Raw genomic sequence first — 25265 nt, forward strand, 5'->3', positions numbered from 1 at the left:
TTGAAGATTTTCTGGGTCTTTTTTTCTGTTATAGTAGATTATGGAAGATATTTGTTACTAGATACTAGTTCTTCAAAGTTCTTCTGGTTTTCTTTTGATTTTTTTTTTTTTACTTTACAGCAATTGGAAGTTGTTTTCTTCAAAATTTCAAACTGTTCCAATTGTTCTGGAAACTTGTAACACAAATCCTTGCGCTCTTCACTTCGTGGCCATTTAACTCAGGTGTGTTGCTCGCAATAATGAACAATATAATCTCAGCAGCACAAGCCCGGATGCAGCTGTGATAAAAATAGAGGGATTGGAAATGGAAACGCAGGCGGAGAGAGGGAATGACTATAAAGAGAAAGATCAAGAAGGTAGGTGTAAACAGGAGGAGGCGTGAAAAAAGATTTTTGAGCTGCGAGGTTATTTGGGGGTTTCTGGGGAGGGTTCGTAGCTGTACAGATCAAAGAGCAAAGACAAAAAGTTAAGGGGGTTAGAGGAGGTAGGAAAAAACACGACTGACTCATGCACTCACATATAGACACGTACATAATTCTATCATACACAGTGATCTGCCCAGCAGGTGCTTTTAAGGAACACCCTCCTACTTAAACAAGTTCTTTAGGAATGATTGATGCTCTTTAGAACTTCTGCAAGAGATTATCTGTCACTGTTTGCAGGGAAGGGTTTATTTAGAGATCGCTAGTTACTTCACTGCAGCTGAACATTTTATCTACAGCCAGCATAATTATAAGTGGGAATTTTATTTGACTGATTTTTAAGTGTCCTGGCCATAGGTTCAGTTCCGTGTTGGTATAGCAGTGGCTAGTCTTAACTTTCCCAATTATTTTGTGTGGTTTTGCAGTGCCCTGGGGACTGGCTTTTTTTTAAATGCCGGCAAAGCTATTGTTTAACGAAATACCTATTGATCTGTGTCAGCTCTGCTCGCGGGGCCACACTGAGGAGGGAATGTTGTTTTGTTTTCCCAAACTAGTTACTCGGAATGCTTTAGAGCACAAACTCCATCTTATCTCAGGCAAGTCCAACCAACAGGAAAGACGAGGCTCATTTCTATTCATTATAATTGATAGTACAGACTTTTATAGAGTCTGACCTAATGTTTGTATATATGTACATAATTAGTATCTTTAAAATCTAGAAGTTTAGGTGAAGCAGGAACAATTCAAGAGGCACAGAGCACATATCATCAACCATATATCTTTCCACACTTCTGTGTGTGATTCAGCACATCAGAGCACAATTTCCTAATACTAAATAAATAGGCTGTAATTATAGTACAGAGGAATTAAACAACAGGGTGCAACCAACAGGGAGGAAAATGTTCTGCTAAAACAGGGAAAAACTGTACTACAAGTAACAAAAATAAGAAATATCACAGTTCAAGATAAAGATTATATTTTAACAAAATGTATAAAATCTCATCATTTTAATGAAACAGCATGAACATTTTCTCTTTATTTTGGAGAACGAAAGTGCCATTATTAAACACTTTTAAGGTCATCTTAAAATCCTAATGTATCTGTTTTATGGTTGTTGTTTTTGCTTTGTTTTCAGTTTGATAATTGCTTGTTCTGGCACAGCAGATGTGTTTGTATTTTTAGAATAAAGCTATTTAAGATCTCATTTTTGCAAAATCTGCACAGTATTAGAGCCTGATCAATGTCGAATTTTTAAGACCATTACTATATTTGGCAGTATAAAAATCTGATGTATCAGCCAGCATATCTTTTTTTTTTTTCTTTGAGAAACACAAAGCATTTCTTACGTGTCGGTATTTATTTCCTTGTTTACGCTCTGCCAGGATGCTCGGATCGCGCTGTTTGTAGCATTCCAGGAGCAACGGGGAAGTTGCAGGTTGCCCTTTGTTAGAAAAACTGTTGAATGTCAACTCCCATAGCAAGATTGAAGGGTGTTTTTTCCATGTTTTCTTTTATCCGTCATTATAAATGCAGATACTTACAAAATAGCTAATGGCGGCCGTTAATATTGGACCAGTGATAAATCAGTCGGGCGCCGTAGTTAGTGAGCCATTAGTCTCGCCAGGAGTTCTAAGGTTTCATTAAAAACCAGGAAGGGTAAGGTGGAGGTAAATGTGAGATTTGAGTGCTGTCACACATTCCTGAACATCCGGTTTCTTTCTGTGAGATCGGGACGGAATCCCAGTGTTAGTATTTTCCTTCTCGCGAGCAAAGTTGACTGCTTAAGTTTGAGAGTGACTACTCCGCACTGCGAATGAGTTTGCAATGATTATATGTTGCATGTCATTGCAACATCATTGTTGGTACTCCTGCAATCAGCGAGCTCAGATCTGTCTTTTGACAGTTGTGCTGTGATATACACATTGGCAGCCTACAACGCTTCCCATAAATATTTCACAAGAGATTAAGGAAACTAAATTTATCAAGCGGCTGTCAGGGCTCATTCATTGTGCCATCAATCAGCATGTCTTTTCACCCTTAACAATAATAAGATTTCCCATCTTGAGAATGAACAAGTGATCACTTATCAGTGATAAATAGAGCTAATCAAACAAATAGAGCTATAAGCTGCTGACATTTAATGCATGGAGCATGCTGAGCCAATCGAATGGCAGCCAAGGAAAACAATGGCTCATATTCGCCTCCCCCTCGAAGGAAATGCCAAACATTACAGTGCTGTATAAATAGAAGCTTCTGACTTTGTAGAGCGTGATAGAGGACAGGAACCCCCTCCCTGGGGTCACAGTCATGGCAAGGTCTCCCACCTCTCCTCCCATCTCCATTCTTGTCTTTATTGCTCTTTTTGTTTTCATTCTGAGTGAGTGATTTATTTTGGTTCTGATTTCTTTTGACCTCACCGTGGGGTGGTTTTTTTTTTTTCTTCATATTTTTGGTTCACGTCTGTAGTTCATATTTCTTTCTCCCTCACACCCAGCAACCATGAATAACTGAACATCCTAGTAACACTGTACAGACACCTCCTGGTTTATTAATGAGACCATCTACTACAGTAGAACTGGCAAATGGCCCTCCAGGATGCATTATGTTTTGGGGGAATGTACGGACTTTGAACTAAAGTGACTCACGCAGTCTGTTCTCACTGCAATTCAGTTTAACGGTCATGAAAAACTTCCCGTTTGCATTTAGATAAATGCAGCTTATGCACATCTGGGAAAACAGGGCCCTCCAAAGTGCAGCGTGCGGTGTCGCGTTAAAGGTGGCACTTCTATCTGTACAGAGGAAACAGAAAAAATCAAATCCTTCTATTTGCCATTTCACACTGTTTTTTTCCATCCACCTAACCGAGACCCGAGGAAGAAAGAAAGAAAGAGTGATCCTTAAAAAAAGGTTAGTTGCTGTGTCTGTAAGTGATGGGGTTACGGATGATTCAGCTGAGATAACTCCAACAGGTCTTCAATCTGTACTGCCTTTTGAATCAGGCGTATAAATGTATTGCCTTCTGTTTACAGGCTCCACAAACAGCCTGAAAGACCGAACACCAGCTGCTGGTCTCGGCAGATTTAGGAAACTGCATGCACATGTGGCAACACATAACCACAAGGACACGCACATTTACCAGAAAGGCATTTTGTGTTTGGAGCTTTGTGTTTCTTTATCTCAGTCTTATCATGACACACTGCCAGAATCTGTAGCTGTAGCTGCAAGTTTGTTCTCCTCCTGAAAAATGTTGGTTTTTATCTTGCAAAATTACTACTTTGAAGAGGAGAGCAGCTCCAACTGTGATTTTCAAGTAGTCAAATCCATTGTAGTTCAATAGGACAGCGTATTAGTATTATTATTTTTTCCCCTTAGAGAGATTTCTTAAGAACAAAAGCTGTCATATAAGCTGTCAGGACTTATTGACCTGGGTATCTGACTACTAGAATCAATAACACCAGCACAGATAACATCATTTACTGGTATAGCTTGACAAGATGTTGATAAAGTGGCCGGCACCTTACGGATCACTTATCCTTCTCATTTAGAGCACAAATAGCATGCGCTTTAAGCTGTCAGCTGTTTTCACAATGGGAAAACGTTTCACAAATATATCGTCAATCTTCATACAGAGGCCTATTGTTTTCTTGACAGTTTTTCCAGTCTCATATAGGTATACAGGGGCCAAGAATGCAATTTCCAGCATAAAAGATCCTCTTTTCAGAAACTCCGAGTGTCGCTTATGTGGTGCGTAGATTGCTTTTTCACACGATGTGAAGTAAATTACCATATTTATAGAAAATTCCAGTAAAAGGTTAGCCATTAACTTGGCGCTGTGCTGTTGCGCACATATATACACACACACACACGCACAGAGTCAAATAAAAATATAGAAAAATTGAAGAAGAATTGGTGTCAAGTGTCAGCGGAGGCAAGTTTGTTTGCTTTCCAGCAGACAAACTTGGAAGAACAATAGATTTCCTTGGATTCTGCATTGTGTGCCTATGAATCATTCACTCGTTTTGCGTCATTTTCCTTTCACGAATGCATGTATGGGGCATTGTTTCACTCCAAGATATTAATTATTGTGGATTGCTGGTAAGTCCTAAAAGATAAAACAGAACCCTTCGCAGTGTTTCCAGGGAACTGGCTTTGAAAATGTTACCTAAGAAGAAAGTATGTTTCAGAATTTAAAACTTTTGTTTTTTTAAAGTAAGGTAGGGAGAAGAGGGTACTGAAACTAAATAAAACAGTGAGGATAAGACAGACCAGCTTCTTACCTCATGAGCCTGATTGTCAAGGTCAGTCGTTAACAACATAAACACTTGCGAGTGGATTGAACCCTGCTTACTTATTATATTTCTGCTTTTGTTGACTGTTAGTGGTATCTCTGTTCCCTCTCTCTATTTCGTCTTTGCTCTCACCACATGCCGCTGCGTCTAAATATCTAATAAGCTGTTCTGCCAACTTCTGATCCTTGGGTTTGTTCTCACCTGGGCAAATGCACATGAATAATGGAAGCAGCATGAAGAGAGGCAGGGGCCTGGTTGCTCCAGTGTTGTGTTGAGGCCTGATAAGGCTCTCTACCACAGCAAAAGAGCCTCAGAGAGCTGATGAGACGACGTCTGACACTATTAACTTTATTACCCACAGGCTGCCAAGCTGTAACCGGCAGAAGTATTAAGCAGAGAGTTAAGGATAGGAGGTGTGCTCTATTCACTGTCACAACTCTGTGAAAATCTCATTTCAGTCTGCTTTCATGTAGAAATACATTAAACCAATTAGCAAGTCTGTCTCAGGCTTGGACTTAACAAGAGTTGATTGTTTGTTTTATTTTCAGTGTCTTGCATCAGTAAATGTCCTTCACACAATAGAGCCTTCATCAGCACCGCTGACAGCAAAACAAATATGGTAATGAAAATGAGTGATGCTGAAACATGTGCACCCAGGCCAGTCAACATTAACCAGCATTTTACCATATGGATAAAACAAACACTGACTTCAGTGTAGCATCTGATTGACAAAGTACACCACGTTAGGAGACAGATGGTGTAGTAGTGGCCTAAACTAATGGACATTATTCCAGAATACAAGTGTTTGTGTCCCATCTAGGACTCTTAGGTTTAGGTCAAAAAACTTACCGATTGGATTTAGGAAAAGATTATGTTTTGGATTAAAATGCAAACTTGTTTTAGCTTCTTCAGTAGCACTATGACAAATTCCCCGACTGTGACAACACCAGCAAAGAACATTTGGCTGTGGTATCACTGTTACTTATTCCTAACATTATGGGACTATTCTACTCCGTCAAAGTACCCCGTACATTACAATCTAACGATGTGTGTTTCAGGCTCTACCGATTCCCCTGTCCTACAGGTAGGTGAACAAATGACAAATCCTAAAGAAAGGTAATAAAATAGCTTGATAAAAGTGTATAAGAACAGAAAATGAAAAATAACAGTTAAATTGCATTAAAAAACATACCGCATTTTCACCTTTTAGCCCTATTTCTTCCTCTTCTACACACAAAGACATGCTGTGTTGACAAATGTTCTATATCTACAGTACATGTTATTAGTATATGCTGTTACTAATGACAAATTATACCAATGTCTGCAACTTAATTTGGATGCCATTAAGCACATTAATAACTAAGCTAAACACGGTTTTTCAATGCTACCGGCTTAATTTATGCTGAAATGCTGGCACTATTATGACTTATTCCATAAAGTATTAATAATGAGTTTCCACAAGATCTGCTGAGGGTTAGTGAGGTGACCTGTGATAACCTCTTCTCTGAGTCCCATGCATATTTTCCTCAAACAAAGGACTAACATTGGTAAACTGGGAATGGGAAAAGTTAACTGGCAGTGAGCTACTGCCCTTACTGGTGCCCTGTGCAGGCTGAATTTGAGGCCTGTCAGGTGCTTGATAAGCAATTAAAAAGTGATTCAAATAAAAAATATTGGTTTTGCATTTGAGCCAAATTTTGAGATTAAAATAATTGCTGTGTAGTATTCACTTTGTGGATGTAGGCTGCTTGCTGAAAACGTTTACCAGTCTGGATGGATGGACCCACGGGGAAGTGACGTAGATTTATTTTGAAACTAGTTCTGGAGTCGTTGCTGTCTCAGCTGTAGCAGTGAGGGGGTTAAGTTTAAGTCCGTCTGCTCAACTTTACTGAATGTGAAATGGAAACACCAGCTTGGCTGGATTACTGTTTACATTCTATGAATAGGAATCACATGTTTGATGAAACCGGCCTGCTCCTGAGGTCTGCTGCGGAGAGGAAAAAGCAGGAATGAAAGGGAGGAAGAGAGAGGAAAAACTGAGCCTGTGGAGGTGGGTGGACGAGTGAGAGTCAGAGGAAGAAGAGATGAAAACATGATAAAAATGAAGGCTGGACTTGATGGTCTAAACATTTATTATTATCCCAAGAAGAAGCTCACTGAAGCACATGGCATGTGTTGCTTGATTCCACTTATATAATCATATGTACAGTTTTGGTGTGTTCAGGTCAACTTGAGGGCTCTTACATTTGGAGCTGCCGTATTTCCTTTTTCTAAAATAATGAATAAGTCTCTTGATTTCTGGCACAAGTCATCAGTAACCGGTCTTGACATGTGTCTTATGCGTGGGGTATTTTTTTAACCATGTTAAAATTAATTGCCCACTAAAATGTCAGCATTTCAGTCCACTAATGCAACTGAATTCCACTGAATCCACTCAAACAAAGTCCTGTTTCTTTTTGGTTTAAATGCTTAGCTGAGGTGATTATGGTAAATGCCATGGGAAGGGCCTGAGCGTTGTGTTTGCTAACACTGCCACTAATGAAAGCAGTCATACAGCCGTGTTATATTGGGTTGCTGTTTTCCGTCCTGCTGATTTGTGCAGCCTCGCCAAAGTGTGTGGGGCTTTGTGATTTAGCACCGCGCAAACAGGCCAGCCATTCTCTGTAAAAACACGCGTGTTGGCTCCAGACGTGACGTTTGGTTACGCCGTAAAAGTCATGAATGAAATGTCCTTGTTGACGTGAGAAAGGCACTATGCAGAGAGAGAGAGAGAGAGATCAAGCTTCCACCTTGTTGTGCCACGTTTAAGCTATTTTCCTGCTTCATTTTCCTTCCAAAACTAAAGTATAATTTTCTTGGATGGACTGAATCACACACAAAAACATATTATTTATCATCTATCTCCAGAAGTTGATTCTGTTCATCTGGACGTAGCGTATTCTGGGAGAAACGTTTCGTCACTCATCCAAGTGACTTCTTCAGTCTCAGCTGACTGCAGGATTCCCCAATCTTATAAACAGTACATTTGCATAATGACTGAAACCAGCCCAGTGAAGGAACAATGGGCTGTGAGGAAAGTTCCTTAATCATAATTATGCAAATTCTCATGACCATTGATCAACAACCACTGACCAAAACCCACTGATCAAAACCCACTGATCAATGGCCATGAGTACCATTCACAGAGAGTTGGGGAATGGCTGCAATCACAGCATTGTAAGATGGCGAAAGATGTACCCTTAGGCCCCCTCCTCGATTCAGAGATGGTCTTTCCCTTTTCACGTAAATGGCCTCCTTGACTCCACGCTCAAACCAGCGTTCTTCCCTGTCCAGGATGTGTACATCCTCATCCTTGAAAGAGTGTCCACTAGCCTGTAGGTGTAAATAGACTGCAGAGTCCTGGCCTGACGAGGTAGCTCTTCTGTGTTGTGCCATCCGCTTCGCCAGAGGTTGTTTGGTTTCCCCGATGTATAAATCCTGGCAATCCTCCTGGTACTTAACAGCGTACACTATGTTACTCTGTTTGTGTCGGGGGACCCGATCCTTGGGGTGGACCAATTTTTGGCGCAGCGTGTTTTGGGGTTTACCTCACAGCCCATTGTTCCTTCAGTGGGCTGGGTTCAGTCATTATGCAAATGCACTGTTTATAAGATTGAGGAATCCAAGTGACTGAAGAAGTCACTTGGATGAGTGACGAAACGTTTCTCCCAGAATACGCTACGTCCAGATGAACAGAATCAACTTTTGGAGACTTATTTTCCTGGATGATTGAGAATGCATCAAGATATTTATCATCTAGCTGCATTAAAATGCCATAAAAGGCACTAATACCACAAACACAGGTGAAAGGTCCAGGTCATTGAGTCAGGTATGCCGAGAATGCCGTGTCGAAGGCACCCACCTGTCTGTCAAAGCAGCCACACACGATAATATATAACTCTAAGCCTTCTAATGCAATTCAAATGGGTAACTTATCAAACTATTCACCCTCCTCCACTTTGCAGTGAGCTTGAACTTTTCTCCCTCCTACTCTTTTCCCAAGCAGTATAAGCGATTAGCAAAAGGGTTTTGAGAACCATTTCTAATCATTAGGAACGTTTTGTGTGATGTGACAGCATTGTTGCCATGCACATGTTGTGGGTTTCTTTTTTTTTATCGTTCTCCAGCATCCCACGGGGATAAACATGCCAGTGTCTCACGGTGTGTTTTCTAAAGCCCTTCCAAAAGGAAGACCGCTGAACCCCTGGTGTTGTTGTTTACTGCTGTCTTGCTCTCTGGAGCCTCAAACCTCAACTATGTGATTTTTCTGCTCCGCTTCCTTTTGCTGTGATAAGCCTGTGATCAACAGCCTCTGGTGATAGATAGATTCAAGGGACACTTATAGTACAGAGAGTAGCGGGAGTGCAGGTGGGGGATTGTGTGGGGGTGTGCGGGTTTTGTAAACACTGTCAATCTGACAATGAAAAGTGGCGATTCACTGCAGATTGTCACAGTGTGTCAGTTGCATCAGTGAAAGCAGCTTGCACTGGAGTAGGAACCAAAGCTAGAAGAGCATCTTATTATGTTTAATATATATATATATAATATATGTTTGATTGCATCTGTCATTAGCATGTTTTCTCTCCATATTTGCAAGGAGGTGACGCTCTGCTAGGTTTGAATGACACCAGAAAGTAGCGTCGTTATAAACATAATAACGACCGCTCGTCTGTGGTGTCCACATCTGTCTCTCATTCTGCTCTCATTCTCAAAGAACGTGTTTGATAGATGTCTAGCATCTGTCTCGCTCGCGCCTTTCCTTTGCGCTGCAGTGGATATGCGTTTTTGCCCTTAGGGGAAAGGTCTACGTGTGGTGATTGTTTTTATCTATTACCCCTTTGTTCCATCATCATCAAGTGTCCATTAAGCTCCCGTTTTGGCTCTGCAGCTGTGCTGCTACAGTTCACGGGGGAGCAATTTAGTTTTTACCAGTAAATTGTTTGTACAAGGATAATCATCTTTGTTCCGCAAGTGTCATCTCTCCATGCTGATGTGTGAAACCTGCGCTTTTAAATAAACGGCCTCCTTTGTTGTTTTAGTGTGAGATTATGACGCGACATAAAGCGAGCGTGATGTCAGTGGTTGCTATTTTGGGCCATTTCTTTCAGGTTATGTCTTCTCCCACATGAACGCTGGATATGAATGCGTGGGAACAGGTTTTACATATATGTAGATGAAAAATTCCGTCTGCCTTTAAACACATACTAAATCGAATGATCTCTCTAGGCAGATTAATGAGTCATCAGTTGCGTCCATTTTTTCATTTTCTCTTTTTCGTTCACTTCATTAATAAAAGCTCTGAGCAAGACTAAAAGATTTTGCTACAACACGCACTGCAGTAAGTACCTTACAGGTTTGTGCCTTTGTGCACGTGTGCTTATTTGGGTTTGTGCGGTACTGTGCGTGTATGCCTGGGATATGAGTGTTTTTGTTGAAGCACTAGCTCAAGCTGTTCTCCTTCCAGATGGGACACTTCACCTTAACAAAGATGGCAGATGAAGAGAGAAAAAAAGACAGAGAGAGTTTGTGCTTGTAAATGTGGAGCTCTGGCTGTGTGTGCTTATGATTTTGTGGATGTTTGTGTACGTGCATCTGTGTGTGTGTGTGTGTGTGTGTGTGTGTGTGTGTGTGTGTGTGTGTGTGTGTGTGTGTGTGTGTGTGTGTGTGTGTGTGTGTGTGTGTGTGTGCATGCCAGCCTGTCTGCAGAGCAGCCGCATTTACCATGAGGCTAGGAATTGAGTCCCTTAGTGACTCCCATCATAGCCAGCATTGTTTCCCCAGAGTGACATAGCTAAAGCTTAATGGGGCTGTTGATGGTGTGTTAAAGCTTGGTGTTAATTATAACACCATGCTCCGTTAAACACAGTCACATTAGCATCAGCATAAGGAACACTGCTGAGCTCTGTCCCAGCGACTAAAGTGACACTGCTGATTCAGTCAACAGTTGAATTAAATCTTGATAAAATATGCAGTTTAATGGTCATGCACTCATATGCGATCTGAGGTGCTCAATAATTGAGGGTTCAGACTCTGTTTTATGGATGTCACGGTGCTAGAATTTCAAAGTCGAAACTGATGCCCAGGAACATGTGCAATACGCAATATTTTTATACCAAAAAAAGGGGAAAAGAATTTTAAAAATTAAGAGGCTTTTTTAAAGTCCATCCATCCATCTTCATCCGCTTGAAGGGCCGGGTCGCAGGGGCAGCAGCCTAAGCAGAGAGGCCCAGACCTCCCTCTCCCCAGCCACCTCCTCCAGCTTATCCGGGGGAACACCAAGGCATTCCCAGGCCAGCCGAGAGATATAATCTCTCCAGCGTGTCCTGGGTCTGCCCCGGGGCCTCCTCCCGGTGGGACATGCCCGGAACACCTCACCCAGGAGGCGCCCAGGAGGCATCCTTGTCAGTTGCCCGAACCACCTCAGCTGGCTCCTTTCGATGTGGAGCAGCAGCGGCTCTACTCTGAGCCCCTCCCGGATAGCCGAACTTCTCACCCTATCTCTAAGGGAGAGGCCAGCCACCCTTCGGAGGAAGCTCATTTCTGCCGCTTGTATCCACGATCTCATTCTTTCGGTCACTACCCACAGCTCGTGGCCATAGGTGAGGGTAGGAACGTAGATCGACCAGTAAATTGAGAGCTTCGCTTTTACACTCAGCTCCCTCTTCACCACGACGGACCGGTGCAGCGTCTGCATTACTGCAGCTGCAGCCCCAATCCGTCTGTTGATCTCCGGCTCCCTTCTCCCATCACTCGCGAACAAGACCCCGAGATACTTGAACTCCTCCACTTGGGGCAGGAACTCATCCCCGACCCGGAGTGGGCACTCCACCCTTTTCCGGCTGAGAACCATGGCCTCAGATTTGGAGGTGCTGATCCTCATTCCCGCTGCTTCACACTCGGCTGCGAACCGCTCCAGTGCGAGCTGGAGGTCCTCACCCGATGAAGCCAACAGAACCACATCATCCGCAAAAAGCAGCAATTTTTTCAAAATTAAAAAAGTAAAAATTAGATAACGCTGTCTGACTGATCCTGGTGACTCGGCAGTAGATTTTGTTGCTGATCAATCAGATTTAGCAAGTGCCTCTTCTCTCTAGTTGCTGGTAGACTTTTCTCAGGTTTAGACTGGGATTTTAAGATACCATAGGACTTTTTAGATACATACAAATATTTGTCCGGTTAAGTGAAAACAATCCATTAATGTTACCAACAGGCAAGACTGATAACGTTTGCTGCTCCCACATTATCGTTATCATTTTATTACTACTTGAGTTGCTAGTTAGAGGAGGGACCGCGTGCCTGCTTGTCTGCAGCAGTGCAGTGTGAAACTGTGTATCATCTGGAGGAGGCGAAGGCAACACTGTTGGTGTCAATACTGTTGCAAATGAGTATCTAATCCGATTTGCTGTAAGTATTGATTAGTATCTGAAAACCAATTGTCTTTTGTTAGTTATTATACAGCTCTCTTGACAGATTTACATTCCTAAAGCATCTTTGCGGAGTGACTTATAGTTTATTTCTGTGAGAAAGGAACCGTGCCTGTTGTGTGACTTCTCCTTAGTTTAATTTGTCAAATACTACTGATGAAAAAGGATGAAATGCAGTAACAGCTATCATGATTGATTATATACTACTACTAATGATAATACTGACATATGATAAGACAGGAGGCAAAATTTGAGCGGGCCGAGTAGAAGGTGTTAAGAATTTCACTGGGAGTGAGCAGGATGGACAAGATTAGAAAGGAGTGTGACGGCTCAGGTTGAGCAGTTTGGAGACAAAGTGCAGAGGTAAGGCTGAGAGGGTTTGGACATGTGCAGAGGAGGGATAGTGGATACACTGGATGAAGGATGCAGAATATGGAGCTGGAATATGGAGGAAAAGAGAAAGATCTCAGAGGAGGTTTGAGGTGTAGTGAAGGAGGACAGTGTGACAGAAGTGCATGCTAGGTACATGGCGAGATGGAGGCAGATGATCTGCTGTGACTGATCATCTGTGCATGTCTGTGCAGAGCCACTTAATGAATGTTTGCACCCATATGTTTCCTGATGTTGATTTATACCACTGAAACAGTCAGTGCAGCTGATCTGTTGCTTACCCCGTGTCTGTTCTCAGAACTAATCTGCTTTTAAATGTATTTACAACTATTCTGAATTAAGATTACTAGTAGAAAGCAGTAAAACGTGTATATTTAATATTTCTATCAAATCATAAATAAAAAGGTCAGCTGTGATTTGTAACTGGCTGTTATATATAGCGTCAAAGCTAAAGACTTATGACTCATTTGTCATTTGATTTGCAGACTTGGGGCCAGCAACCTTCACTGCCATCAACAGGTTCTGGAAGTTGGAAATTGTCCTTGCCTCACTGCATAACCTTCTCCCTACATCCCATTTCTCTAGATATTTCCAGTAATCTACCTTTTTTGTTATCAACCTGATACGCTGGAGATAAATTTGTTCTGCTGTTGGCATGACAAAGCCAAACATTATGTTGGTGCAGTCAGTGGTGCCTCGCTGCTAAACATGCTTTTTCTTTATACCAGATACGGCCGGGCGATGCGATAACAACCTCATACAGTACCTGATAAATAACAGCCAAGGTGAAATATTGCAGGAGGATATTAGGCGCATGTACACGTGTAACTACAGCATACTCACAGACTCATACCTGAAATGTATTTCCCCATACACGCTCAACTTATTCGCACACAATGCCCTTTGCCTTTTATCAGCATAATATCTGCATGATTGGCTGAGGACAGTTATTTATTTCTTTTCCAGATAATGAATTTTGTAACAAAGCAGCTGCATGCATATAACTGCTTTCCTCATCTGAGTGCCTTTCCCAGGCACTGCAACAACTGCTTAAATCATGTTTGCTTTCAACACAGCTCAGTGTTGGGGCATTGTTTCTGGTGCCGCAGAAGAGGTGGAGACTTTCGGGAGTGCAAACGAGTTTAAGCCTTTGAGCTCCCTTTTTCAGTTTGTTTTGTTTTCTTTTTGTTTTTTTGGCTCATCTTCAGCTGTTCTATTTTGCCGTTTCCAGAGATTAGGCATGGTTCATAATTTTACAATTCTGTAGAAATTATACTAATTGAACGCTACCAAGTTAGAACGGAGTCTTTGCACATTGATGTTGTTAGATGTGGGCCGGGGTGGCCACAGGTCACTCCTCGATTCAACATGCTTTCACAGGAAGCTGTGAACTTTATTTTCCCTCTGCATTCAGGCTTAACTGGTTGCATTCATAACAACAACTGATTTTAAATGCACTTATCACAATGCATGCTTATAGAACATGAACTTGCATTAACAACTTATTTACATTCATGTAATTGTTTCAATACAGTCTTCTTGGTTTAGTATCTCTCACGTGAGGAACTCCTACTTTTATTTGTCAAATGGGACGTGTAATACTTTGTGAAGCTTTTGCAGTGTACACTGTGCCAAACCATCTATAAGGCTTTAAAAAACATTCCCCCATGTTTCAAATAACATTGTTTGAATCGACAATGTTAAGAGATATATTCTAAAACACTTCTTCAGCTGAGAATCAGAGAGGAGAAACACACAGTTTTCTTGCTAGCAAGGGCAGGCACCAGAACGCTCGCACGAGAGAGTGAGGGCTCAGAGACTCGCAACTCTGAGACTGCCCTGGTCTTTATTTATACATCAGTGGGTGTTTGTTCCTTACATTGGAACGTGGAGGTGTATATGTATGTGTGTGTGTGTGCGTGTGTGTATCAGAGTGTGACCCCATAAACGACTTCCCTTAACCTGCTGGTCTGGAAAATCCAACAGTTCATCTATATGTAAAAAAAGGCATTTAGACTAAAACTGACATATAGGGATGGGTATCGTTTAGGTTTTATCCCATACTGGTGCCAAACCGGTACTTTTGAAACGGTGCCGGTGCTTAAACGGTGCTCAAACCGGTGCTTAAAGAATGGAGAACACAAAATTGGTCCAAAAAGGCAGGCTGTGCTTGAAGTCACTTTTGTCAAGTGATAGTTATTAAGCCTGGAATTCTAGGAAAAACAGCAGGCGGAATGCTCCGTTACTCAATGAAACTACTGATAAGCGCTTATTGTCAACACTCATGCTCATGAGTTTCATTCACAACACATTCTCACTTTTTTTTTGCAATGTTGGAGGAAGACTAAGGTAGATCTGTCTAGATCTTACTTGGTCTCCCTTGTGATTCCTGACCTTTCTTCATAGCGTGTTTTAGAGCATCATAATTAGTTACAACCTGCAGAACACCACAGGGGGAGACGAGGGCAGCCTATTAGGAACAACCTTGCTCAGTGAAATTGTCACTGTCGGCTTCCTGAGGTTGCATGGTTTAATGCTGCAGTTTCACGCTGCCTGCCTTGTTTCTTTTTAAGGACAGAGCGCCACGGGGGAAGAGAGGGACGGCGGTTATTAGTGATTTCTCATGTCAGTGATTTTAAGGCCACCCAGGGGAGACAGCTTGATAGGCAGGCCGCAAGGTGCTGAGATTTGAAGTGCTTGGAGAACAAGAAGGAGGATCTGAAATCAATTTTCTTGCTTAGCTGTTTTCACCGTTTGCTCCTTCGATCATGCGCTAAAAGTTCAAATTTCCTTGAAGTTGTTGCTTGATAAGTCAAGCTGATCTTACTATAAAAGCTACAAAGTGTCAAGGTGTTAAAGTCCTTCTACAAGTTTCTCTGTCCTCTGCTGCCGGACATCTGTCTCTCCTTTTCTCTGCTGTTCACTCCATTAATTTTAACCTGTTCTTTTGATTCGGTCAGCCTCTGCCTGTCTTCTCTCTTTTTATTTAGCTCTGCGAGAGGAATCGCATCAAAGGTTCCACTGAGGGAAATGAGTTGTTGTGCAAAGAGAGGAGGTCATAATTACCAGCACATGGAAATGTGTGTAATAGTGATGTTTTTGCTAAATCTGTCCAGTTCAGTCAAACTTGCATGAAGCCACTCACAGCTAGCTCAGGGTAAATGGGTGAATGTGTGCTTGTGTGTATTTCTTTATGACCTGTTAAATCAAAAAAAATGCTTTAATTGTCTGTGCTTTAGAAGTAAAATTATCTTGCCTTCACTTGCTCAAGAAGAAATATAATTCCTAATTAGAGGCCTTTTTAACTGATAATATCTTCATTTATTCTTCACATAGGTAATTGGCCAGCTTCCGTGGGATTTGATGTCACCTTTAGATTGGTTCAACTGAAGATGGAAACACTGGAGTCTGAGCTGACCTGCCCGATCTGCCTGGAGTTGTTTGAAGATCCTCTGCTCTTGCCGTGTGCCCACAGTCTGTGCTTTAACTGTGCTCACCGCATCCTGGTGTCTCACTGCTCCACCAGCAAGCCCCTCGAATCCATTTCTGCCTTTCAGTGTCCCACCTGTCGTTACGTCATCACGCTGAATCACCGCGGCCTGGAGGGCCTTAAGCGCAATGTGACGTTGCAGAACATCATTGACCGCTTTCAAAAGGCCTCCCTTAGCGGCCCCAATTCTCCCACGGAGAGCCGTCGCCTGCAGCCGCAGCGACCCTACACCGCCACCATTAGCGGTACAATAGCTGGAACGATTGGCGGCGGCGGTGGCACAAGTGGAGGCAGCGCTCGTAGCAGCCCGGCCACTTCCAGCCACTCCCACCAGCACGCCAACCACACCAATCACATCAACCACACCAACGCTAACCACAGCCCAGCTGTCGTTGCTAAAATGGATCCACGGATCAGCTGCCAGTTCTGTGAGCAGGATCCGCCACGCGAGGCCGTCAAGACTTGCGTCACGTGTGAGGTATCGTACTGTGACCGCTGCCTGCGTGCGACACACCCCAACAAGAAGCCCTTCACCAGCCACCGCTTGGTGGAGCCAGTGCCAGACACCCACATCCGTGGCTTGACCTGCCTGGAGCACGAGAACGAGAAGGTCAACATGTACTGCTTGGTGGATGACCAGCTCATTTGTGCCCTCTGCAAGCTCGTGGGACGCCACAGAGAGCATCAGGTGTCCTCCCTCACTGAACGTTTTGACAAGCTCAAGGTCAGTCCTTAATAAGGTCATCACCAACAATTTCAGTGCACTGCCCCGATTTTGTGTTTTTTTAGTCACTTCTGTGTTTGTGGAGTACGGTGAGTCACAACCTGCAGCTAATTTGACTAAAACATTGTGATTTACTGCTAAAGCTGTTCTCGTCTGAACACAGATGTCTCATACAACATGCACCATTTATTATAATGCATTTGTTTGCAGTTTGCTACACAATAAAATCATTAATCCGGTCACTCTTGCCTTGGGAATGGGCAATTTTGTTGACTGTGAACTTTCACTGCCATAAACATTGCATCATGAACAGCCTTTATTCCGCAAGAAGGGCTGAAAGACAGATCAAAAATAGAGAGAGAGAGAAAGAGAGAGAGAGAGAGGGACAATTGGAATAGTGTGCTGGTGAGAAGGGCAGAGAGAGAAGGAGACCAATAGGGAGGGCCGTCATTATAATAGTCGATGAGCTGGCATTCCCTGTGGCCACTGAGCTTTTTCAGAGGCCATGAGTAAAGACTGGGACTGCTGAATCAGGGTGAAAAACAACAGAGAAAGGCACAAGCTGGAGCTAATTCCATCACTAAAGGCCTAAAGGAGTCAGCATCATTCAGCTGGCCTAAAAACTTTTATCATGGGTTTGTATTGAGCACATATGTGTGTCTTTTGTGTTAGAATCCTTTTCTAAAGAGAAATTGTTTTTCTAACTTGTATTTGTTTACTAATGAACCTATGACTAACTCATACTAGGTGTGTCTTTAGTGGAGACGGTTGGTCTGCACTCATACAGCCATGTCAGGACATTTATGTACTGTGGGATAATAACACCTTAAATTTCTGACGCAGAGCAGATTAAACTGACAGGTCGAGGGGTCGAAATAAAGCAAACCTTGCAGCCTCCAAAACTTTAGAAAGTAAGCATTTTGTATGCCAATAAATAATTAGCATGTCCTGGTGTCAGAGAGGAGCCTGTCAACTCTCATATTTGTTGGACACGTCCAGTATACATTCACAGAGCTCCATGACACTACATTTCAGTGTATCTCAACACACCAATTTTGCATTCTACATCGATTCAACAACTTTTCTTGAAAAGTTAAATGTTTATTAAAGTGGATTTTTAAGGCAAAAGGAGCCAGCTAAAGTAGTTTGAGCACTCATGGATGTCTTACTGGGAGGAAGTGCTGGGGTAGACCCAAGATTGTATCTCTCGGCTGGCCTGGGAACACCTTGGGGTTCCCCCGGATGATCTGGTAGAGGTGGCTAGTGAGAGGAAGTTCTGGGCTTCCCTACTTAGGCTGCTCCCTTGACCTGGACGTAGATGAGAAGCAGTAAATGGAGGGATGTATTATCAAGGTGGTAGACCACTAAATTAGCAGAATCAAGCAGTGAAACCAGTACTTGTTAATATTTAATTTGCAGATACTCAATTTGCTGAATTCTTAGTAACGATTCAGGTTCATGTATTTGGCCTGTAGACTGTTAGAGATAACTTGACTAGAGGTAACTTTGTGCACGTATTTGCCCATACTTTAAACTCATTCCAGGGGTGCATGGGCGTTGCCATGATTTGATTTTTGTCAAATAAATTGAATTGCGCTGCACTCAGAAAGAAACGAACACCTCAGCAGAAGAGTCGGTGAAGTTTAAGTGCAGTGCTGTAGGTGGATGCTGCGACGTTTCACATAGAAAAAAACAGGGATGTATTTCTGTGGCCTCACAGCACATTTGGTCTTTGTGTCACTCTACTGTGCAAAAAGGCTGGGCGTAAGAATACATTTCAGGAGACATTGTTAACATTCATGTGCAACAACAATCTATCTCATCAGGTCTCTGAGGTGAACACAGCACCAGTGATTGCTTTGAATCCATCTATTTGAATTCAGTGAAAATGCGGGTCCACAGTCTGCATTACAGATGAGCGCTGCCAAACTTTGGCTGCCTCCTACAGTTTTGCACCAGCATGTCACCCAAATTCCTCCTTTCACAGATCTAACCCTGTGGTGTTTATTTACACTAGTGTTAGCCCGCTCATTCTTTTCAAGCTGTGGGAGAGTTTACTGTAAGTAGTTAGTCTCGCTTCCTTTCTGATTCAAAGCTGGCTGTGGCTCGTTTTAACGTTCCCCAGCCAAGGCTTTGAAGTTTCTTGACTTTGAAATCCTCAATCAAGCCCAAGTCAAGGAGTAGGCCATCCATATTCCAAGCTCCAGCTCAGCTCACAAGTGGCAGTAGCAGTTAACTTAAAATCTTCTCCCTGCTCATGGCAAGTGCGTGTGACTTGCACTGGTTTGAGTTGAGTTTTTAATCATATGTTACTGATGTTATTGACCAGTCTTCTGCAATGCCCCAGCGAACCTGGCTGTTAATCAGCACCACTAAATAATTGCACTCAGTTGCCCTTTTGACCCCTAAATCCATCCGTTTGATTTTCGACTTCTGAATTAGCCTTCATATTATTTCCTCTTCCTGCTGTGTACGCTGGGAGCTACACTGCCACTCAATTATGTCTTTCACATTAAGGGGGAAAGGTAAGCTTCCCTTGGGCAAGCAGGGTGCATATTATAGGAGCAAAAATGGCAACAAGTGCAAGCACTGTTAAAGCCAGAAAATGTGGCACTGCAGAACTGCAGGATAGTGAGTTAATTCTCCAGGCAGCTGTTAAGCAGAGCTTTTGCTTAGAAGCACAGACATCGGTGTCGCATAATCTCCAGATGTCAGTAATAGCATTTTCTTAAAGGACTACAACTTCAAGGTGCTACTCTTTGCATTTTTTGTTTCTGCACATTCGCTGAAATTACTGCTAACGAAGAGATGCTCTGTCATAGCAGTGAATATCTCATCACCTGCTGCTTTGGAAGTGTTTATAGCCGCCTCATTAGAATGTAATTTAGATAGATTTCGTTGCAGCCTGACATCCCCCCTCAGATGCTCGGTAACAAAATCAAGAAGCTGAAGTGTGCACTCAGCACCAGCTTTCAGTCTCGCATGTTTGATGTGACACTGGAAGGTGAGGAAGTCGAAGATGAAAGCACGCAAAAGGTCCACAGCATCAGTGGTTACTGGCCACGGCTTTAGAGGTGTCCATTCATGTTCTCCATGTTACAAAAAGCTCATAGCTTCTGTTGTAATTAAAGCCCTCAAGTGTGTGTTAATTGAGTTTTACAACATACTCCTATTACTGCTAAGAGTCATCTTTGCAATATGAAAGGAGCTGGAGGCAACACTTAGCTTCTTAGCTTCCCTTAGAACAAACACTTATTCTGTGTTTTGAAACACCAGTGAACGCAGAAATATTCCAACAAACGACATTTTGTTGGTGATTGCTGGTTAAGCTCGTGCTGTCCAGACATAATACATACTGTGTGGTTAAACAGAACGGCTTAACCGGTGCTGGTGAGAGAAAGAGACAGTTTATGTGTCAAGTTTATTTTCCCCTTCCAGCATTAAGAGAAGTAGCATTACACAATAACAGCAGGAAAGCTTCTTCGCTCCCAGTAATCAGCCACCATAAGTAGATGGATATCAAATGATTTTTTTTAAGTGTATTTAGTCTTAACAGCCATAATAGCAGGAACCTTCACCATCAAACACACAGTCAAACCAAAAGGTAGAGAAAACAAAAGCTACTGCCTCTGCAAACAAACGGCGAACTCTACTTTTAAAACAAACCAATGGACAGAACTACCCTCCTTGTGTTGAGATAATCATGATTCATATTAAACATTACACACAGACAAATTCCAAAGAGGTCAGCGATCAGAAATACTGAGGGTAAGTGCTCACCCTACCATTCAGACATGTCTTACGTGTTGGATACATGCAGAGACGCATTAATCTATTGCAAGGCAGGTTAAATTAAATATGGATGTTTTATAATGGTGATGATAACATAAATTCAATGCATTAATTAGACAAAACATTTACAAAAAACAATTTTTTTAAGCATAATTGATCCTATTAATTGCAAGAAGGTTTTAAAATGTAAGAAATGACATAGACTACAGAAAAAAAGATATCTGGAAAGTCAATTAAATGACCTTTGTCATTGTTTGGCAAACAAATTCCCTTTTTGGTGACATAAAAACTGGGGGTAAAGAAGTAGCAAAGCCTAAAGATGAAGTTGCAAATCAGCTACAGAGCCAATTTTCAAAAGGCAAGAGCCTGAGTGAAGCTTAAGCCCAACCAGATGTGTTCGTGATGAGCGGTAACACGCTAGATCATACTGTGTTCAACATGTGGTGACTGAAAGGAGCAGATCAAAAAGAAACAAAGACAGAAGGAACTGATGAGAAACGGATTACATTACAAGTATAAGTCTTCTTCCTGTCAGCTACAAATGCTGGCACTTAATTTACTCACTCTCAGGCTCTTGGATGTTTGAATTGTGTGCGCTTTAACGTCTAGAAGAAGGTGAATCAGCTGAATTGGTGACGAAACCTACAGCAGCGCTGACATTTGTGACGGACTGTCTGGCGATCACGTGTACTAACGCTACAGCAGTGCTGTTTTTCTTTTGTCTCTTATGTGCGGTTGTGTGTAGGATTGCCTTCATAGGTCTGCAGGTCTCACATGGAGCTGAACGGGATGATAGTCTGTTATGTACACGAGAAGAATGAAGAAATATGCAAAACATTTCCAAGCGATTATTGGATTAATTCCAGTTTAGGCTCAGGCAAGTCTGTCACCAACCCCACCCTTCCCATCCCTGCCCTCAGACTCTCCTCTCTCTTCATTTTTCTCAGTCCCTGTAGCCTTGCTTCTTTTTCCTTTATCCCCACTGTTTTTCTTCACCCCCCCCCCCCCCCAAACCAGCACCACCCTTAATTCTTTTGCCCCCCCCCAAGCTCCTTTAAGGCATTAACTAACTTTTTTCTGTGTGATGGGTGCATCATGTCAGCCGCTGACTGTATTTACACCCATTTCGCTATGCTAAATCCAGAGGGAGGCAAGCACATGCATACAGATTTGTCATCCAATCACATAAAAATCATCTAGCACGTAGAACATTAAAAGTCTTTTACACACGCGGTCAGATTTAAAAAATGAGACTTTAGTTTAGCACACCTAATTTGACGTTATCCCAGCCACTGACAGTAATGATTTTTAGAAGAAATTGAAAGCTGAAATGTCAAGCACTCAGCCGAACTTATGCGGCCCCGGCTCTCTATTTCTCATACAGTCACATTTTTCTTCTTATTTTCGCCTCTCGCACAACAGCTCCAGCTGCCTCCATCGCTGCCCTCTCACACTGTCAATGTAGTTCTCTCACTTCCTCTGCTTTGCACACGGCCAGACAAACATCGTCCTTCCCACCTCCTTTCTGTCACTCTGTTTATCCTCTCCTCCCTCAGCCCCCTGTCTTGTTTTAGGTAACACCACTCGTATCCACCCTCAGTCGCCCACAAACCCACATACACTGCAGCAGCATACTGCTGCGAAGCCCTCCAGTGTCTTTTTTGTGAGGAAGCATATTTGATTGGTTTCAGATGAGTGTGCGACTGTATTTACAGGTGTGTGTGTGTCTGTGTGTGTACATCTGCAAGTTCGTGTGGCTGTGCACGTGTGTCAAAGCAGATGGTACAAGGTCGAACATGTGAGAAATGATTGGGAGCTGAGTGCATGATGCCATTAGAAATCATGGCTCTATCTGGAGAATAGTGTGAGATGGGGCTCACTTAGTCATGCTGATGGAATCGCCAAGGATGTAGTAGAAAGCTTTTAGTGTCTTTGTGTGCCACTTCTCTGCATTGGTGCCTTAGCGTGCCTATCTGGAAATATGCACCAATGTGTGTCTCAGTGTTTGAGCAAGAGCCTATGCTTTAATACCCATGCAGTGCCAATGCATCATGCATGTGTTGTGAAAGTATGTCACGTCAGCCCGTTATAAAATATAGCAGATTATAAAAAGCTCATAAAATCACGCGCAGCCACTGCATGAGATATCATGTATTTGCACAATAAATGAAAAAAAAGTGAAAAGTGGGATGCTTTTAAAAGCTTTGGTGACAAAATACGTAGCAGACAGAGGGTTTATAAGCAACACTACTCATCCCTGAGCTTTTTTACAGCAAGTTACAAACGTATCCCTTTAATTTATTCATTAGAAATTGATGCCTCACTATTTTTCTGCAAAATGAGAGCAGGGTTAAATTGCTTCATTGGATTCATTTTATTCTCACTTAAGGCAGCTGTAGTGGGATACCGATATTCAGTGCGTGCTGTCTGAATGAGCAATATGAGGGAATGATGTGGATTTCCGATTACTTTCATTATATGGACATTATTTGTTTATGTCTGCAAATGCTTATGTGCAGTTTGGCTTGTTTATTGTCTAAAATCAAGGACTCCAGATTCAGTACAGTTAATGTACTCATTCGCCGCCAACCAAACTGTGTTTTCTCTGTAAATTACACCGCAAACTTTACTCAGTCAATTTTGTTTTTCTTAACATGAAATGAGCGATGTTTGTTCTTGATCTGGGAGCCTTAAATAATATCTTTGTATTGAGTGTTTAGAGTCCCTGGAACTAAATATTGTTTCAGTTGAGGTGTGGGTTATTGATTTTCCCAAGGGCCCACATGAGAAACTATGATTGTTATGGAGGCTCATACCAATAAGCTGAACTCACCTCTATTAATTTCATGTGTTTCTAAGCTTTCTAGTCAGCCTTACACAACAGTCCCAGTTTCTCACGTGGGCCCTTAGAAAAATCAATCGCCTACCCCTGTTTTAGGGTATCTTTCCAAGAATGAAGATCCATCATAAATTCTACATTTTTCTATTATAAAAATCGTCCATTTCAAAACTTAGCACAAAGTATTTAGAGCTCATTTTTACCTTCTCCTCACCCCCACTGCTTTTTACTTATTTATTTTTACATTTTTACTAGTTACAAGGCTTAAAAACTGGAATTGAGGCACTTGAAGGCTTGTGCGTATTTTAGGGTAAAGCTGTAAGAAGCTGACAGCGTAGCAAAGCTTAGCCGAGACTTTGACACTTTTGACACTCAAGCAAAATCATTTTAACTAAGCAGCTGATAAACACAGCTTCTGGGTCTCTGTAGCTTCTGCCATATAAGCGTATATATATATATATATCTCTATGTGTGTGTACTCGAAGGGTTTTTATCCAGCAAAGAACAAGTTTTGTGCATGCTGTGTCTCCTCTTTAAATAAGTGACCTTAATTTATTACTGTAGCTATATATATGTGTGTGTCTGTGTGTATAACTCTGCCGTAATGCACGTCAGATTATAAACGCATTAGTATTTATGTATTTTAGTCACATGGCTGGCAGCACTGCACCTCAACATAAGAGGATTCAATGTTTTATCAACAGTGGAAAGTCATCTGGCTCTGCTGATCTTATTTTCCACCGTTTCATTCCAACTTTTCATATAGCGCCACATTATTTCCCTACAATATATGATGAGTCAGGGCTTTCTGGTATTAATCTGCAAAAATCTGTGGCACATGATCCCATTTATATGAGGAAAAGTGAAGGGCTCTGCTAGATGAAGTTGATGACAAATGCAGTTTATAAGAGTTATTATAAGGCTTGATAGAAAAAAACTTACAGTTCAGTATCTCTTGGAACTCTCTAAAACTTTGAAGGATTGACGACACTGGACGATTTAAATTTTTATCAGTCAAATCGTTTAATCACATGCGCCTGGAGTTTCCTGAAACTATTTTGGCTTCTGGCTCAGCAACAATGGACAAGACAAGACGGCATAACAGGAATATTTATGCGCAATCTAGAATGTCAGCATCCACTCCGCACACACAGATGTATTGGAGTTTGATATTTGAGTGAACATGGGTTTACACACATTGAGTCTGTGACTGGTTTTTGTTTTGGTGGCTGCGCGCACACACTTCCTTGTTGCACGTTCTGCTTGCATGATAAATCCTAGGTGCTATTGTCTGGCTTCCAAGCAGGAATAGCGAGTCACAACTGGAGTGATATTTGGTTTGAACTAATGACACCAGTAGGAGATGACCGTCACGTCTTTAATGGCCCGAGGACAAAAGGGACCTCCAAGTCATCTCCAGACTAAAAATACCCGAGTTATCTGTGAGGTGAAACATCCAGGAGAGAATCAGCTTAGTTTGATGGTAGTTTTTATTCTCTAATTAATTCCATTTTTTGCATGTTTACATGTTTGCCATGTTATAGAAGTTATAAAAACCAAAAATGAGAGAAAGAAAATGGGAAATAGGTGCAGTGATTTCTGCAAATACACATGGAAAATGAAGACTTATAACCACCTTTGTTCTTCAACACAGTTTGAATTCTCTTAAGCAAATGTTTTTGTCAGTTCGTTAACCTCCTGAGGCCTGAACTCTTTCATGGCATGCATTTTTAATTTCTCTTTGCTATTTGGGCTGATTGGGGCCTGATGAATGTAATAACAAAGAATTACCAGATTTTTTTTTTTTGGCCTGATTTTCATTTCTGAGAAAAATGAGATCCACATATGAGGACATT

General features: G+C 42.0%; 1 protein-coding gene across 6 annotated transcripts in view; it reads left to right on the plus strand.

Moving 5' to 3' along the window:
• mid2 (midline 2) overlaps window positions 1-25265 on the plus strand; it is a 154368-nt gene that overhangs the window by 56416 nt on the left and 72687 nt on the right. For 5 of the 6 annotated variants that reach the window (XM_006781338.3, XM_006781340.2, XM_006781337.3 and 2 more), the window contains exon 2: window positions 15901-16778. In XM_006781338.3, the coding sequence (XP_006781401.1) occupies window positions 15957-16778 (822 nt within the window). In that variant the 5' untranslated portion in view covers window positions 15901-15956. Of the gene's footprint in view, window positions 1-6721; window positions 6762-15900; window positions 16779-25265 lie in introns of those variants that run through there. The other variant, XM_035911005.2, reaches the window with a different exon arrangement.

Source organism: Neolamprologus brichardi, chromosome 2 (genome assembly GCF_056152115.1).
Source record: "Neolamprologus brichardi isolate AB-2024 chromosome 2, ASM5615211v1, whole genome shotgun sequence".
Classification (NCBI taxonomy): Eukaryota; Metazoa; Chordata; class Actinopteri; order Cichliformes; family Cichlidae; genus Neolamprologus; species Neolamprologus brichardi.